This window comes from Cnephaeus nilssonii (assembly GCF_951640355.1).
Source record: "Cnephaeus nilssonii genome assembly, chromosome: 9".
Taxonomy (NCBI): Eukaryota; Metazoa; Chordata; class Mammalia; order Chiroptera; family Vespertilionidae; genus Cnephaeus; species Cnephaeus nilssonii.
This window is the reverse complement of record NC_137080.1, coordinates 42,896,772-42,916,062: the sequence shown is the minus strand read 5'-3', so window position 1 is coordinate 42,916,062 and position 19,291 is coordinate 42,896,772. Positions and strand designations below refer to the sequence as shown.

At 37.0% G+C, this 19,291-nt stretch overlaps 1 protein-coding gene across 4 annotated transcripts in view; it reads left to right on the top strand.

Moving 5' to 3' along the window:
* The window catches only part of GRIK2 (glutamate ionotropic receptor kainate type subunit 2), a gene marked incomplete at its 3' end in the record, with an annotated part of 560,517 nt that overhangs the window by 241,010 nt on the left and 300,216 nt on the right, over window positions 1-19,291 (top strand). For all 4 annotated transcript variants that reach the window (XM_079779676.1, XM_079779673.1, XM_079779674.1 and 1 more), the window contains exons 4-6: window positions 10,829-11,010; window positions 15,069-15,122; window positions 18,481-18,654. In XM_079779676.1, the coding sequence (XP_079635802.1) occupies window positions 10,829-11,010; window positions 15,069-15,122; window positions 18,481-18,654 (410 nt within the window). The remainder of the gene's footprint in view (window positions 1-10,828; window positions 11,011-15,068; window positions 15,123-18,480; window positions 18,655-19,291) is intronic.

Here is a 19,291-nt window from a genome sequence, read left to right as displayed (position 1 = left end):
CATGTCTCCTGTGTGAACTGAGGCAGAGAGAGCTGGTCTTGTTAGAAAGAAAAGACTGAAGCAGTCATGCAAAAAAAGGAACAGAGGCATAAAAAGGGGATATTTTCAGAGCCTGTTTCTACTTGTTTCTGTTTCTAAGGAATGACTGAAATCCCATACTTGGGTTTCATGAAACTACCTGAAATGTTCTAATCTATTCTCCTTTTGTGCTTTAGCCAGCCTGGTTTGTTTTTAAAATACTTGCAACTACAAAGTTCCTTCTCGTAGAAAGTACAATCTGATATGATGTCCTTCACAACTGGCTGTTGCCTCATACTGATCCAGATTCACCTCCCACTATGCCCAGCTTATACTTGAAGTTCCAGCACTACCAACCAAAGAACTTGCAAGTCTTTGTGAACTTTCCATACTCTCATATCATCATATTTTGTACATGCAGTTTCTTCTTCCTCCAATACCTGCCCATCCATTTCCACCTGCCACATGGTTGCCCATCCTTGGGCATCCTATCCCTACCACTCTCACTACACTTTAGAGACACTCACATCATGGCTCCTAATTCAATGTAGAGAAATGATTTACATGTCTCTCTTCCCACTATCCTTTAATCTCCTAGATAGCAGATACCTTCATATTGTTGGATTTCACTTTTACATTCCAAATTCAAAGCACATAGTATATGCTGTTGTGAATTCCTGATATATTCACATTTTTAAACCTTTTATGAGATAGGATACATGTTTAAAGAGCACAATTGCTGAAGGCATTGGGAGCTAACGGTATTCTTTTCTGGGACAAAAATATAAAATCTAAGCTCCTTAAGAGTCACATTCTACTTGGTATTTATACCAGCACATAGTAGTTCTGGTAATTATTGTTAGTCATGGGCCCACCATGTAAGCTTCTTAAGCTGTTTCAACAGTGTCTACTTTAAATTATATTTGATGCATTAAGTGGTGGGATAAAACGGGCAACAGCAGCATCCTGGGACAGAGCCAGAAAAGAAGCTATGAAGGATGATTTGCCACTTGATAACTGCACTGACCTGGACACAAGTGGGGATTTAGCAGCAGCAGGTACCTAATCAGCTACTGTCTGGGACCTGAAGCTGGGTTATCACAGGCTGAGAGGGCAGTTAGAGTGACAGGACAGGGGCTCATCTGAGCAGAATTATCTCCAGACAAAGGAACCTGCTGTGTGGCCTTCATAATTGAACAATGAGGTTTGCTGGGAGTGGGGAGCATTGCCAGGATAGCAGGTGATGACATATCTAAGATGAAGGATGAAGAAGCTGTGAAGTGAGAGGAGGACTGAACAGAATCCCTGGTTTGCCCAGAATGCTCATCCTGGTCTAATTACTACACACTTATATCACTTACATCTCTTACTTAGACTCTCTCAAAAGGGCCCCAGTTTGGTGAGAAATAATAAAGTAATTTTACTTGTAAACAACTATTGAATCACAATATTACTAAACTCTGGTCACAAGCCAAAGTGCAGTTATCCTGTTTAGAAAGTTTCTAGAATGCTGCCATGATGCATATCTGGGCTGTGTTTGTGTGTTTGCCCACAATCCTTCTGAGGAAATCTTAATCTCTCTGGTTCAGGCAAGGATCACTTTCTTCCCCCCACCACCCACAGATGCATCTAATGTCAACCCTTTTCCCACCAAATAACCCCAATCTGGGTCACACAGGGTCCTTCTTAGGATTTTGACAGGAATTTCAAATATTTCTTTAAGGATATGAGATTCTGTTGGTTATCTGTGCCATGGGGTAAATGAAGGGAACACAGAGGAAGAGAGAACTGAGCAACAAAGAATTCCTGCCTGTAACCATGCCTGGAGTTTGTTTTCAGTTGTGGGAGGCAGTGAGTTCCCTTTTTGCTCAGTATAATGTGAATTGGGTCTGCGCATTTTACCAAAAGAGTTCTGACAATACAGCTGTCTTCTCATTAAACTGTCCAGCTTGTTACCTGCTCTATCTCATTATACCAGGCCTAGGCCTACATTCAGCTGCTGTACAAAAGGACAAATTAAATTAGATGATAGGATGGATCTAGAGCTGGGTCAGCCTAAGGCAAAGCCACACTAATCGTGACTATGGTGCCCCCAGTGAGCACAGCCCAACGTTACCTGGGCTGGGAATTAATCACTATGTGCTTATTCACTCATGAATTGGATGAATCAAATTTTAATAGCAGTAAGAAAAGAAGAATTAAAATTTAACACTAAGTCTATTGGCTTCTCACAAACGGAAGCATTCTGAATAGAATTGATTTTGATACTTATTGAACTTAGACCCCCAAGGCCTTAGAGGCCAAAAGATTTTAGCCTTAGCACAGTGAAAAGCCGTGTTTACATTTTAATAATGCCATAATTGCTTTTCCTCGTGACAGTGAGAGAAGAAACAGGGAAATCCTATTTTGGTATTGACTTTAGGAGTAACAGTCATGTGGGCAGCCCCTGCTTTGCAGGGAACACCAATACACTCCATGTAACAATTCAGCCTGGGGAAAGCTGTGACCAATTAGGAGCCTTGTGGGGTAGCGTGGAGCTGGCCTTGCATTCAACTTCAAGCTAGTCTTGGACCTAGCCTCAAGCCCAAGGTAGCAATTTTAGCATTCTCTGTCCATTTCTTTTCCATTATTCCTGTTGCTTCTCCTGTTCTAGAGTTGAGACCTCTGGTTAGACCCCTGCGACCTTGCCTAGCAGGATTGCATTCTGCTGTCTGTACAACTTTCTTTAGATAGAATGATTATCTGGAAGTACTTGGCCTAGAAAATCACAAGCCACTGTTTTAATGTACATCATACATTGGAATTCTTTGTGTGTTGAGTCAAGCCAAAGGACAGCATATATCCATGGCTACTGACTGTAGTTCCACTCATCTGCTCCCATAGTTTTATGCCTGTACTAAAACTGTGCTTCATGCTCTTGCATTCTTAATTCCCACTTTTCTATCATAAAATTTTCCAGACATTGTACTTACCAAACTTATGAAATAAGCCCTGTAGTCATTGAGCTACTACCAGATTTACCTGAACATACAAATATATAAGGGCAATGTTATTTAGGAGGCTTTAAGGTAATCTATTTGAGAGATCAAAGTAGCTCAATCCAGTGTGTTAGAAGTAGCAAGAGTAGGTAGCTTTCTTTATATATTTTGAAGAAAGATCCAATAGGATTTTCTAATCCATTGGATGGAAGGTGTGCTAGAAAGAGAAGAATCAACTATGTCACTAGGTTTCGGGCCTGAGTACCTGGATTGATAAGAGTTGCCATTGTCCTACTTGGGATAACTGAGGGAGGAGCAATTTCAGAGAGTGGGGAGATGAAGGGCCAAGTATGGAATATAGTATCTACTATACATCAGAGTAGACATGTTGCATTAGTTAGGTGTCTTTAAGGACACCTTCACTTCTGACACCAACTGCAACTTCAAGGGTATCCAAGATCACCTGAAAGTTTGATAATTCACTAGAACAACTCACAGAATGATTGACTGCTGTTATACTGTTGTGATTTATAACAGAAAAGGATACAGATGAAAAACAGCCAAGAGAAAAGACACACGGGGCAAAGCACACAAGAGTCCACACTCAGAGGTTCCAGTGTCCTCTCCCCGTGCATTTGTGAACAGTGCTAACTATTGCCGGCAACACTAAGTGACAATATGCATGGAATGTTACCAACAAGAAAGCCCACCTGAGTCTTGGTGTCCAGACTTTTTACTGGTGCTAAATCATGCAGACATGGCTGCTCACTGGCCTAGCTGACCCTCCAGAGATCAATAACCTCACAACTCAAACACCCTACTACCAGTCACACTGTTAGACTATCCTGTATAACAAAAGGGCCCCAGATAACAAAGACGTTCTTGTCAGGCAGGACATTCCAAGGACTTAGATATTACCTGCCAGGAACCTCTAGCAAAGGCCAGACTTCTTTTGGGGTAAGGCTAATTTATTACTGCACAATTGCGAAATAGGAGAATTCATTTAAGAGTCCAGATTTCAGGGGAGTGTTCTGGCAATAGGTAGAAATTTGGTAGTCAACAGCATATAGATAGACTATTAAAAAGGTTCCAAACAGGAAGCAGAACTGCTTTAGATACTTGAAATGGAGAGATTTTGATAGAGACCACTCACAAGACTGCAGACAGGATTTGGGGAGCAAACAGGGCCTACTGGAGCACACACAGGCCTGCAATCTCTGGGGTCCAAGAGAGAAGTAAATACCAGAAACTTGAGAAAAAGATTGATCTGTGCCAGGCACAGTAACAAGTGATTTAAATGATTATTATCTCATTTGATTTTTTCCTATATGTTAATAAATATTATCACATTTTTACATATGAGAAAACTAAAGTTTAAAAAATGTAAATACCTTTGTCTATAGCCACTCGAGAGAAAGTTAATGAGGTGGGTGTGGACTGCCATGCCACTTGTATGGTTCAGAAATTTGGCAGCATGCTGCAACACACAGTACTGACCTTTGGGTTTCAGCCTTGACTTACCTGCTAACCGTTACTCTGTAATTACATGTTAGTGACTCCCTCACCCAGGCCTTACTAAGAGGCATCTGTTTTGCTAGATCAGTTCTGTAGTATTTGTGGTGTGGACTTGACAAATGTCAGCCAAGCAGAAATAACAAAAACATCATGGTCAGACTCTCCTAGGGAGAGCTGTAAACAAAGAGGTGAATTATATTTCCCAGGGAAATAGAAGCAGAGTAGTGTGTTTGTGTGTGCATTTGTGTGCGCATGTGTGTGTTTTTGTGTATTACGTGTCAGAGTGAGTTTCAGCATTTGAGGGTATTTGAAAAGAGGAAAATATGGGATTGTAACAAGTCGCTTCAGACTATAAATTTGTACACTTGTAAAATATTTTCAGGAGACTGTATGTCATAATTCTTCTTTGGACTTTACTTGTTTAAATGCATTATGGTTCAGGATTGAACCATTCAGGTCCTGGCTCCCGTAGAGAGCAGGATGCCTAAAATGTATGGTTGGCATTGTATTATTTTCCATTTTGAAGCATAGAAATGCTTTTCCATCAATAAAAATATAATGGATAGGATTTTATAATTTAACAAAAAAATAAGCAGGAGATTTTAATATAGGGATGACCTTTACATGATGCTAACCATGCCTAGCCCACCACCCCAGGTCTAATCCCTATTGAAACATGCCCCTGAACACAGAATTAGTATGAAAATCATTCTCAACACAATGTTCTTCACATTCACATGCTGAGATTCCAATTGAAACTCATTTACTACTTAGATTTCAATATATCAAGCTAAAGTATTTTTATTTTATTTTACATATTTTGAGTTTTGAATTTTGTAGGCTCTAGCATACTTTAAAAATACAGCAAATCTCAGAAGAGAGGAGCCAATCCCTCTCTGGAGACCAGCCCTCTAATTTTACTTTATATCACTAGCTTTCTGTCTTCGAACAAGATGAAACGGCTTTGGAAGCTTCATCTTCCCTTCCTCTTCTCCCTTCTTTTCCTAGACCCCAGTGTTCTTTATTTTCCATTTCCCCAGTACTGATGAACAAATTCACCTAACCCCAGAGGAGGAGGGCTCACAGAAATTTGGAGACAAACATTTTTGTAGTGCCAATCTACCTCTCCTGTCAAAACCATTTAACATTAAAAAAAATTATGATTTAGCTTTCTTCTCTATATTTAGAGTATTACCAAACATTACAAAATCCATACCTGGTATACATATTCTATTTAGTTTTCTTTAAAACATTCTGTGGTACAAATAAAACATCCTAATAAAAATAACTCGAAACGTTATTCTTTGGCTTCTCAATGAATGATCCTTTCTCAACTAAAAAAAAAAAAATGGTGTGTGTGTGATGAACCATTGAATGTAGATGAGTCATTTTTGTATCGTTTATTATACAGTGTATTTTGGGGGAAGTCTGGCCTGCACAGAGACCACATTTACTAAAATGATAAATAGGGCAGTTGAGTAAGCCAGGTGGCAAAGCTCTAGTTTGTGGGCTGCCCAAATCAATACCTGGGGATGGGAGGAGATGTGGGACTCCCTTCCTGGGGCCTTGGAGAGGCTGGGCCTGTGGAGAGGTGGTGTGATTGATCTCTTTGGAAGGAAGCGCCAGCTGGAGTGTGCACAAATGGCTCCTTCTGGAATCTCCTTAAAAGCTAAATTGATGGCAACTTTTGAAAAGAGCAGCTCAGACCTCTGTTCCCTTTAAGCACAAGATAAACCTTGATTTCAGCTATTGTAAAATAACTGAAAGTAGAAAGAGGTTAAAAAATATGCTATCTGTGAAGGAATTAGAGGCAGTAGAATGTTACCCATCTTCCAAAATAAAGTGATAATTGCAATGCGCAGCTCTTCTTTGTTAGAAGGTTTTTAGGAACCCATCTGTGCAGATTGTTTCTTTTTTATTACCATTACATCAACTAATTGCATTAGGGAAAAGTGGGCATTTTAATTAAAAGGCTGTTTTAAGGAGTCATAATTCTACTCTTTCATTAAATAACCTAACCAGGTGCCAAATTTGTTAAACTATTTTTTCTGAAAATTGTTCTTTGGAAATTATTTGTTTTAGCCACATTTTCAATAAAATAGATTTTTCCCTTTTACTTCATCTCAGAGATGGGTCCTTTTATTTCTCCATTTTGACTAAAGGCCCATAGGCCAGGATTACATGTAAACCATTTAAATATTTTGAGAGGCTCATACTTTTTTCCCTTAAAAAAGGGGGAAAACTGTTTTTTGTTTTTTTTACAAAGCATGCATATTTATTTCTATATGATGAATTTGATTAGGGTGATCTTTTCAGGAATTGTTATTTTTAGAACATGGTTAGTTGCAGGAGGATATTGGGGGAGATAGGAAGATCGACAGAGATCTGCAGAGGGAAATACATAGCCAGTGTTGTAATTAGAATATGTTCCTTTTGTTTACGCCCATTTTACTATGGAGAAAACCACATCCACATACAGGATGCTATCCAATTACTCATATTAAATAGGTAGCTAAGCATCCATTCTTTGAATGTTTTGAATGCATCTTCCATTTTGTCACTCCTCTCATTCTTCAAAAGTGTTCTAAATAACAGGTTTTGGACAGACATTTGTATCTAAATGTCAGATAATGAGGAAGACAAAGAACCTAGAATGAGAATATAGATTTAAAAAGAAACAGCACCCCAGAGCACATCAACAAATGCTTAGAAGCCAAGAGAGATAGAAGTGCCTAGACTTCTTAGTACAGGAGATGATGGAAAGCCATAACTCAAAACTATGATGCTGCTCTTAGTATTCAAATAGGTGTCTAGATTTCTGCTCTCTGATGCTACTGAACCACTTTTATTCCAAAAACTGATTGTGAAAAACATTATAGGAACAACTTTTGTATTAAAAAATGCCAAAGTCAAAGTTGATCTCATGCAGTTGAAGACTGAATACATGCTATTACTTCAGACATAGTGTTTATCAATGAAACAATGTCTGGCACATAGAAGACATGCAGTAGATCTATGTTGAATGAAGAAAACATTTCACTTAAATTCTTAACTAGGAGATGGCAGTTCCTAGTAGCAACAGTTATTTTCTTAGATCTTTGATATTACTCCCCAGGGAAGCTGGCAAACTGAAATCTGTTACATTAATGCCAGCAGGGATGTATATGTGTGAAGAGAATAAGTAAACATTTATTGTATCTGATGGCTCCAGGGACTATCCACATGAGTTCTTAAGAGACTTGAATATCGTTGGCAATATTTATACTTAGGGCAAACTTCACAAATACTCTTCATGGGTTTTATTCTTCATAAAATTTATGTTTTTGAGTTAGTTGAGCTTTTTCAACTTAAAACTGCTGGGCTAATTTATAACTATATAACCCCTTTCCTTTGGTAATGAATTCATCTCTTAAAAATTTGATTAAAATGTTGTTAGCTTTTCAGTCTAAATCAGTGTCAAATACCTTCTAAAAACAGTTCTAATAACCAGCACATTAAAAAAACCTATATTCGTCCTATGTTAATAAAAATAACACCAATGATAACTGCCACTTATTGAGAACCTAATATATGCCAGTTTCTTTTTTGGTGTTTTATATATTAATACATAGATGGTTTTATCCAATCACACACATCACAGATTTTTGAACTGAGATTCAAATACAATACCTAGGCTATATTTTGTTATGATAGGCTAACTCCCCTAAGTCTACATTTAACTTGCATAAAATCTTGTGAGGTAAATAAGCCAAGGGCAGTTTGCTCTTCTTTCTTCAGCTAAAGTTGGTATTGATCAGTCAGTGTTTATATAAATAATTTTGTTAGAATAATGAAAATTTACAGCTATGAACAATTTAGAGATAATCCAATTGAATAATTCTTAAACATTTTGGTTTTAGTACCATTTTACATTCTTAATATTTTATGAGTATATTTAAAAGAACTTATGTGTTATATTTCCTGATACCATATTCAATATAAAAATCATAAATTTAAAATATGAATTGATTCATTTAATAATGGCAATAGTAAACCCATTATTTAATCACATAAATAGCATATTTTTAATGAAACATACCTATATTTTCCAGAGCAAACAAATAAACAAACAAAAAAAAATAGTGAGAAGAGTGGCATTGCTTTATCCTAATATATAAAAAGCCAGGGGCTGCCATGACCGAAACAACTGGATGGACGAACAAACAGCAGGCTATGTGGGGCAACAAGGCAGGCAGGGGGGTTAGTGTAGGACAACCAAATGACTGAACAGTAGGCTGCATGGGGCGACCAGGCCAGCAGGGGGCTTAGTGAGGGATGAACAAACAACTGAACAGCAGGCTGTGTGGGGTGACTAGCCTGTCAGGGTGGTTAGTGAGGGATGACTAAATGACTGAACAGCAGGCTAGTGGGGCGACCAGGCCGGCAGGGGGGGCAGTGAGGGGTGACCAGGCCAGTGGGGGGGCAGTTAGGGGTGACCAGGCCTGCAAGGAAGGGCAGCTGGGGGGAACACAGGCCTGCAGGGGAGAGCATTTGGGGGGGACCAGGCCTACAGGGGAGGGCAGTTGGGGGGGACCAGGCCTGCAGGGGAGGGCAGTTAGGGGTGACCAGGCCTGCAGGGAAGGGCAGCTGGGGGGGACACAGGCCTGCAGGGGAGAGCAGTTGGGGGGGGGGACCAGACCTGCAGGGGAGGGCAGTTGGGGGGGACCAGGCCTGCAGGGGAGGGCAGTTGGTGGGGGACCAGACCAGCAGGGGAGAGCAGTTAGGGGTGATGAGGTTGGCAGGGGAGGGCAGTTAGGGGTGACCGGGGGTGCAGAGGAGGGCAGTTGTGGGGGGGACCAGGCTTTCAGGGGAGGGCAGTTGGGGGGGGGGAACCAGGTCAGCAGGGGAGGGCAGTTAGGGGCAATCGGGCTGGCAGGGGAGGGCAGTTAGGGGTGACCAGGCTGGCAGGGGAGGGCAGTTAGGGGCGAACAGGCTGGCAGGGGAGCAGTTAGGCATCAATCAGGCTGGCAGGGGAGTGGTTAGGGGGTGATCAGGCTGGCATGCAGAAGTGGTTAGGGGCAATCAGGAAGGCAGACAGGCGAGCAGTTGGGAGCCAGCAGTCCTGATTGTGAGAGGGATGTCCGACTGCCTAAATGGGCAGTCAGACATCCCTCGAGGGGTCCCAGGATTGGAGAGGGTGCAGGCTGGGCTGAGGGACACTCCCCCATGCAGGAATTTCATGCACCGGGCCTCTAGTGGAGAAATAAAAATATGAAAATTAAATGGAAAAAGAGGTAGGTAGATAAGAAGAAAGAGTAGGAAGAAGAGAAAAGGAAATTGCTAATCTGGTTTAAGCTTGAATATAATTGGATGATCCTTTTTTCTTATCAAGCTCTTTTATATATTATGTCTTTTGTATCAGTTCCTAAAGGGGTTTCATTACTTGAAGTTTGTATAAAGGAATACAGTCAATTATTTTTCTCTGTTATTTTTAAATGCATGATATTTCTATGACCTATTAAATATGTTTCTATTAGTTTGATTTATTTGTTAATGTAATCATGAGCTACTGCTCTAGGAAAATGTTTGCTTTTACCAATGTCTGTGGTTATATTAAATTCTGAATTTAATATTATACCTAGAAAACAATATTTAAAAGTTAGTTTATTTCTTAAATAATTTAATTATGGTTCAGGCTATTTAGAGTCTGTTTTATTAAGGAACTTTATTTCATTTTTAAAAATACACCAAATTACTAAACCATTACTTGTAAACAAAAACAACAACAAAAAAGTAACCAGAGTTTCTAACAATAGAGAATAATTACACAAGTTATGTCCTCTATAAAACACTCTTAATGATGGACAAACTAGAATAATAGTCACTGACTTAAAACAACATATAAGACATTGTCACAAAACAACTATTAATATAAAACACAAAACAAAGTAAACCTCTATGCATATATTTGAAATTCACAGAAAGTATATGGAATATTTATATTTCAAGTTATTAACAGTGACAACCCCTTGGGAGTAGTATTGAGGTACAGAGGGAGACAATTTCACACTATTCATTTACATATTTAAGTGATTTATGTTAACTAATAGTCATTTATGTATTTCATAATTTGAAAAATACCTTATAGAATTTCAGAAGTGATTATTTTAACGAAAATAACCTGGAATCTAGAGTTTTGAAATAGGAATTTTAATGGTCATACTGCATTATGCACATATACATGGGCAAGAAAATCAGACATTGTGGTATGTTTTGTGATTTTATGGCCCACTCCAATTTTTCTCTAATATTCTTTTTTTGTACCTTTTTCATTAAAGGTCTCATTCGTTTGCAAGAGCTCATCAAAGCTCCATCAAGGTACAATCTTCGACTTAAAATTCGTCAACTACCTGCTGATACAAAGGATGCAAAACCCTTACTAAAAGAAATGAAAAGAGGCAAGGAGTTCCACGTAATCTTTGACTGTAGCCATGAAATGGCAGCAGGCATTTTGAAACAGGTAATGTTTAAATTACTTAAATTATTAGTTTCTTTTTAAATTTGGATTTAAAGTTTGGACTTTGGTTTTCAAATCAAAGTGTTATTGTTATACAGACAGTTTGTAAAAACACACAGAGTATTTTCCTAGATGTAATTTTCTGATAAAAAGTCTGACAATTGCTTTTAATAAATTGTTTTGCAGGAAAAGTAATGTCAGGATTGATGATCTTCAAACAGATTGTAGTTCATAGGTTATTTTATGTGGCTAAATACTGTTTTTTAATGTGAATTTTGATTAATGACATAGATATTTCTGTTTTGTATTGAAATGAAAGAGAAACAGTTGAGCAGCTCAGCCACTAAAATCAACTGGTAGGAAAAGAAAAAAAGATTTGCTATTTAGCTGGCATCTACTGTGAGACACCTTATACCTTGCTGGTGTTTAATCGTCACCACAACCAAAAGAAAAAGTGGCTATCTCTACTTTAAGATAAAGAGAATGAGTCTCAAAAAGATTAAGTAAGTTGACCAATATCAAACAGCAAGGAAATACCAGAGGGATGCATATCCTACCCAGTGACATTAAGAAATAAAACTGAAAGGAATAATGAACAAACCATAAAACAAACAAACAAAAACTCATAGACACAGACAACAGTATAGTTGTTAGCAGAAGGAAGGGAGTGGGCGGATAGTAAAGGGTAAAGTGGGTCAAATGTATGGTGACAGAGGATTTAACTTTGGGTGGTACACACACAATGCAACGTACAGATGATGTATCATAAAATTGTACACTGGCAACCTATATAATTTTATTAACAGTACATTTAATAAAAAAGAAATATTCCTTCTAGAAAAAGCATTGCCTACTTAAAAAGATAATACTAAATCAAGCAAATGAAATCATTTATAGCAGTAAGATCTCTTACTATTATTTCAGCACTACTCAGACCTAATAACACTTTTGAAAACAGCAGTTATTATTAGCTTATATCTTACAGATGAGGGAACTCATGTTGGGAGTTAGTTAGTACAAGGCCATATACTTACAATGTGGTAAAACCTGGATTTGAACATAAGTCTTTGGACTTCATTTTTTAGAATTTTTGTGTACACTGGCTAACACCACAGTGTTTAGAATTTTTTAACTGTCTTAAAATCTTTCATGTGTAGGATAAAATTTCACTACTGGAGAGTGATGCAGATTCAGATGTCAAATTATGTCCTTTAACATATAACTACCAATAGTAAATGCCTGTTCTAAAATGGTTATTTTATTAAACAGATGTTTGTCCAGTCTTCCAATATGAATGTTGATTTCACGATAGTAAAATATTTAATTGGATTTGGAAAATTGCTCTAGTGTTATATTTGGGTAATAAACCATGTGAGGTTTTTTGTTTTTTTTTGGGTTTTTGTGTGTGTGGTTTGTTTGTTTTTTAATGAACAAAATGATGCAATAAAGTAAGCACTGAAATCTAGAGTAGGAATTTGTTTTCATTTAATATCAAAACAATTCTTTATCGCATTAAGAATACACAGACTTGCCCAGCCAGTATGGCTCAGTGGTTGAATGTCGAACTATAAGCCAGCATGTCACGGTTCAATTCTCCTTCAGGGCACATGCCCAGGTTACAAGCTCGATCCCAGCAGGAGGCAGCTGATCAATAATTCTCTCTCATCATTGATATTTCTAAATTTCTCTCCCTCTCCCTTCTTCTCTGAAATGAATAAAAAAAAGTATTATAAAAAAGAATACACAGCCTTGGAAAGGAGACCTTTTCTTTATTCCAAGAGTGAGTTAACATTCAGCTGTTTGTTAGTAACAGAGCTTTGGTAGGCTTTCTCTCTAGGCTTCCAACTAGTATGCAAATGATCAGCTATTTTGTCCCTAGAATAACTAACTGTGACTTATTTTGCTATTTGAAAGGTGAGAGGCCTGTCATCTTTAATAGAATTTCCATTCTGCCGTCTCTGTGATTCATTCATTATTTTATACTTGTTTTCTTATGTCTATTCTGACTTAGAGATATTAAGAAATATTTATTCCTAAATAAACCTAGGTTAGGATACACATAAGAAAAGAGAATTATGATAATATTTAAAATATATGTACAACAGAAAAAGATACATTGTGGGGCGCGGCTACAGTGTTTGGACAGGTTCAAGCCTCAGACTAATGAGAGGGCACAGACCTCTCGTGTGCAAGTCCCAGCTTGGAGGGCAGGGCCCTCCCAGCACAATTATAGCCAACAGCTGTAGTTGTAAGCTTGAAGCTATGGTCTGAACACGTGACCCCACGTGCCTGAGTGATGTGGGCTTGATAGAGTTCAGGTACATGTAGTTGAGTAGGATCAAAACCCACAAGAATGTTGTAAACATCTTGACCACGCCCTTACTTTGCCTGGTGAAAGTCTGCCTATAAAATAAAGACACGGCTTGTGGGCAACTGCGTGCTCTCTCTCCACGATGTAGCAGTGTCCCACCGAGACCCAGCTTTCATTCTCTTGCCTGTCTTTTCTAAGGCTTTCAGCCGCCCCAACTCAGGTTCACCCTTGGTCATGCCATCAAGGCACAAGACATAATTAGAACTAGATTAGTAAATTAAAAATCAGAGCAAAGGTAAAATGAGAATGTGAAAATTAAGAAGTCAGAGTAACATTATCACACAGAATATGTCCTTTTAGATTCTATAACACTGGCAAACTACATGTATACAATAGTATTTTTTTACAGTTACCTTATCCCAGAGGTTTGTCTCCTCTTTGGAACGCAGTTATTCTAGAAACCAATTCAAGAATAAATAACTTCCTTCTTGTTAATGTAGCAATGCAACATTTAATAGGATTCTATTTTATGATTTATAAACTTTTTCTGAGATTCCTCAACATTGGTTAACAAACAATGGAACTCTGAGGAAATGATACAGGATTTGGAGAGCAGGTATAGAAGGGTTTAATCCAATATTTTAAATATCCAGAAAAAAGAATGGGTTTATCAGTGTAGCCTTATTCGCTTATTTGTTTGCTTAATTTATTTACACTAACTTAGTTTTTTCTAAATACTGAGCAACAGTGAATTTGAAGTTCTCTTTTCTGAAAGCTTTAAAACTGAGTGGAGCTTGGGGCTGGCTAGATTTTTCTGAGGCAAACTGAAGGCACTAATTGACATGTATGCCTTAATAGCTAAGATGCCACCTCTGCCCAGAATGAATTTGTGTAGTTAGTGTGTGGAACAGTATTGAGTGTTAGATACACCTGAAAATGCTGGTTTTTTACTAAGAGCTCTTGATCCAGATTTTTAAAAAAAGAACATCATTTTTCAGTTATCATCACCAACTACTCTTTATTGGTAAACAGCTACAGTATATCAAAGGCATTTTCTCTTTTCAGAGGGGACATTGACACTTCTTATGGCTAGAAGTTCTAATCCAAAAGTCTTTGTTTTAAGATTAATAGTCTAATATTGACAAGGGCTGTAAAAGTATGAAATAAAAAATAGTGGATTGAAATTGGCATATTAATAAAAATAAAAATACATTTCTTTATCTGTACTTTTTGAATGACAGTGGTGATTTACACCTGCTTCTTTAATGTCAGGGAAACGTCTCTAAAATGCTTTAAAAAAATTCCTATTGGCATTGTACTTTGCAGCACATTTTTCCCTAATTGAGTAATACCTTTTATCAAAATAGAATGGTGTTCTTCATTAGGGTATTGGTGGTGGACACATTACACTCATAATGAACTAAGATGTGCTATCTCAGGTTTGTGTCAAATGAAATTTCTCCTTATATGCAAAGCAATAAGCTTCACAATTGCACACATTCAACTAATAGCTATTCTACCAAGATAATTAGTTCTGAAATTCCTTCAGTAACCACTAATCTTCTTCAACTATGGAGGAAAGATTTAGTTTGATTCAATTTTAATGTAACCTTAATAATATAGACTGATTCTTTATTAAATCATACTATTTTGTTTTCATCTGTCTTATTTACATAATGCATTTCATATAATGTGTACCTGTAATATCAATATACTTATATTTACTTATTTTTATTTTTTTACTTCTTAGGCATTAGCTATGGGGATGATGACAGAATATTATCATTATATCTTTACCACTCTGGTAAGTAATTTATAAAACATAAAGATAATGCTCTAAATTTTATTATTATGACTGCAGAATGGGAAATGGCTTTTGAGTGAGAAGAAATAATATGACTGACACTGTTGTAGTTATACTGTATATTATTTTGATAAAACCCAGGAGGAATTATCATAACAAAGAACTAATATTTCTTGGTGGTAAGCTGATGATATTGAAATAAACTCATTTTAGATATTAAATTCAAAATATTATCTTATTTTTATATTCCTGTAGATGACTTTCAGAACATAATGGAATTCAAAACTAGTTCACTGAGAAATCAATGTTTTAGAAAAGCACAAATTCTTATGTGGTTAATTCTACTCACTTTACAAAAGTCATATTTGTTGAAGCTGCTCTTTTAGTAGATTGTATTTACTATATTGTATTTGTCTATATTTAGTTGGATTTTAAGTCAATATTATTTAACAAACTATTAGAAATTGAATGTTATGTTTATCTTTTGTCTGCACATACCCACCACACAATTTTTCCTCAATATGCACAAAAACCTGACTTTGCTGTTTTATCAAACCTCCTTACTCTTAGCTCTATTTATCATTTCACATCCCGATGTCTCTTTATTAAAAACATAACATTTAAGTGAGTAAATCTGAAGATCTAGTTGACTTTATCGAATAATTTTGAATCGGACAGCATCCCGTGTACCAAGTGGAGAGGAGCTCTGAGGGGGTGTACAGAAGGCTTTTAAAGGCAGAGAGAGGGTGGGAAGAGGGAGTCATAAATGCAGAAAAAGGTTATTTCAGGCAAGGTTACGTCCTATTGGGGGACAAAAGGGTATATTTAGGCAGATTACCTCACTGTTGTTGACCAGGAAATTACAGACAGACCAGTCAGATGATATTCCTGAGGAAGTTTGAAATGCAATTAGGTTAAGTATTAAGCCTTGGTTTGGTGACATGGGCTTTGCAAAAGTGATTCCATTTGGGGCCTGTTTCTTTTAACACCTTCCCCTGTGAAATAGCTGTATGTCTCTGTCACTAATTTGTTTCCTGCCTGTCTCCAAAATATGAGAGTATCTCCAAGTTTGGGCCTCCATCCTATTTTCTTTTCTTTTTTTTAAATCTTTGATCATTTTCTTCAGAAATGGTATGTATTTAAAGTTTCCATTGTTAACCTTTGTTCAAATAAGATCTAAATGTCCATCTGTAATAATCTTGAATTGTTGTGTATTGCTACATTGAAGAATAATCCTAACTGTTGTGGCATTAAGATCATTTCAAATTATTTAAACTTAATATATTATCCTCTAAATTGACCCCTCTTCTGACTTCCTTCAAAACTCCTATTGTCTCTGACTCATTAACTCCAACAAAATTCTACTTGTCTTTCCTCCACAGTGTCTCTAGCACAGTGACCAATTTAACCAATGCTTTTTTCTCTGTTAACTTAAAAGTCTTCCAGGTAATCTCCTTGTTTTTCGGAGGGTTGAAACTACCAGATCAAATTATTAAGATTTAATTGATCACAATAGCTTTGTGTATTAAAACTCTCCTTCATTGGAGATCCTTCTAGCTGTAGGTTGCATTTTACTGGTAAATACTAAGGTTAACTCTGCTGTACTATCTCTATATCACTTCCCACCAGGAGAATTTTTGTGGCCTGTAAGAAACTCAGTGATAGGCTGGTGGAGAGGGAGTGGAAGTCTTCACTCATCAGCAAATTATATTTTAATTCTGCCAAAGTTCAGTTCTCCCATAATCATAAGATTTTAGGGAAATCAAAAGTATCTTTTAATAAGAAAAAAAAGAGAAAAGAACTAGTTTGCATTGTATAGAACACAGCCTATAACTGAAGGCCTTTTTAGTTTGATTCTAACCTAACTTTTCTAGTTTATTTGTTCTTTTGTTTGCTGCTACTCTCTTTTATGAATTCTCTTTTGTGGCCAAACTGATCTAGATCAGTCTCCTGAATAGGTTTTATGTTTTCTAATTTTTGTCTCTACTGACACTTCGAATGCCTCCTTTTCCCTTTCGTCTCTCAAAAACCTGCCCATTCTTTGATGGCAGCTCTGAATCCATCTGCTTGAGGAAGTTGTTTCTGACTATAGAAATTAAAAGTCACCTGTCTTCTGACTTTTGCTGACTTCTTCTCTTTTACCCCTTAGCATACATTACAATATATTATTTAACCCATTGAATATACACTGAGTGGCCAGATTATTATGATCTCTGAATGCATAATAATCTGCCACTCAGTGTGTGTGTGTGTGTGTGTGTGTGTGTGTGTGTGTGTGTGTGTGTATTAGAGGCCCGGCGCATGAATTCATGCATGAGTGGGGTCCAGTCAGCCTGGCCAGGGGGAGGGGACATGGGCTGTTGGCCGGCCTGCCTGCTGGTCGAACTCCTGATCAAGGGGACAATTTGCATATTAGCCTTTTATTATATAGGGTATACACTGAGTGGCCAGATTATTATGCATTCAGAGATCATAATAATATGGCTATTCAGTGTATATCCTTGGCTTGACTGCAAACATTGAAAAAGAAAAACCTAAAGATCCACATAATTTTATTCCTGCTATGTAACCTGTATAGCTGTCTGAGTCCAAGGCAAGCTTTACATAGAACCATTGGCATTAATCTTGCCCCTGTTATCATGTTGTCTGTAAGATCAGTTAGAAAAAAAGGCAAAAGTCTTATGTGCTGCATGTTTTCATAGTGCCATCCAAATACTTTGATAGCTTTGGTCTCCTGCCTTCTGGGAAAACCAAAGGGCAAAGCAGAGCATTCACTGATACAGGCTGAAAATCTAAAGGATTCCTTATGGTGAAGTTGCCAGATAGGGTGTAGCAAAGGGACTGCAGGTATTCTGCAACAAAAAGGGCAGTCTTTTTAGCTTTTTTTTCTGTTTTGATATATTTTTTATTTAGTTAGAAGCCATATACTGTGAACTGTTTCTTAAAACAAAACAAAACAAAAAAATACCTAAAATATAAAATGGCAATAACCATCCAAAAAAGCAGGGCATAGGAAAAAAATACCTCTAGTTAGTTAAGAGTGAAATAGGAATGCATAATATTTAAGGATAAGCTATCCTTAACATGGAAAAGAAAGCTCATGTAAATATTAAAGGTGGCTATAAAAAGCCTGTTGTAGCATTGGTGGGATTAGAATAGTATATAGTATATATATATATTTGCATTGGCAAAGCATGGGGATATTCCATTTGAATCTTGGTGATTTGTGATGTTTAGCATCACTTGAGACACATTGGTGTTAACTATCCTAAGGCAAGCAAGAATAAGGGACTATTTCAATTATGCATGCTTGTAAATATACTCTTTTGATAATAACATGAAGACATTTGTCTTTCAGGACCTCTTTGCTCTTGATGTAGAGCCCTACCGATACAGTGGCGTTAACATGACAGGGTTCAGAATATTAAACACCGAAAATACACAAGTCTCTTCCATCATTGAAAAATGGTCGATGGAACGGTTGCAGGCACCTCCGAAACCTGATTCAGGTTTGCTGGATGGATTCATGACGGTATGAATAACCACTTAAACATCAGTTTATGTGTTTCTAAGTAATACTGCATAAATTATGAAATTCTCTGGTTCTAAACATTGGATTAATTGTTTGATCTTAAAGACATGATATCAGAACTACTATTACAAATAATTCTTTTGAAATTTTTTAAATTAGTTCTTTATTGAAAATTTACACTTTTATCAAAGTATCTCTAGAGGCATTTTTACTATTGTTAGAATACTACAGTGTTGGAATTTCTCTAAAATTAATTAGTGCCATAATATGATAAATTAGAGACTGAAAAGACCTTGCCTGACAGTTGTCCTTCTGATTTTAATTGGAAATCTAAAGGATTCCTTATGGCCAGTATATGATCACTCTTCAACATGTTGGTTTCTGATATCTGATATCCATATGGATGACTTACATTATACAAACTATTCCTTGAACTTACTCACTTTTAATAAACTTTTAATATCAAATAATTTTAATAAACTACAATAAAATAAGCACATAGAAAAAGCTCATGGAGTAGATGTCAATGTTGGAGAAATCCCTCCCACGCTTCTAGCTCCATATCCCAAACAACCAAATCTGAAACAACAAAGGAAATCCTTCCAAACTTGAATTTCTGTGAGATCCCCTTCACCAA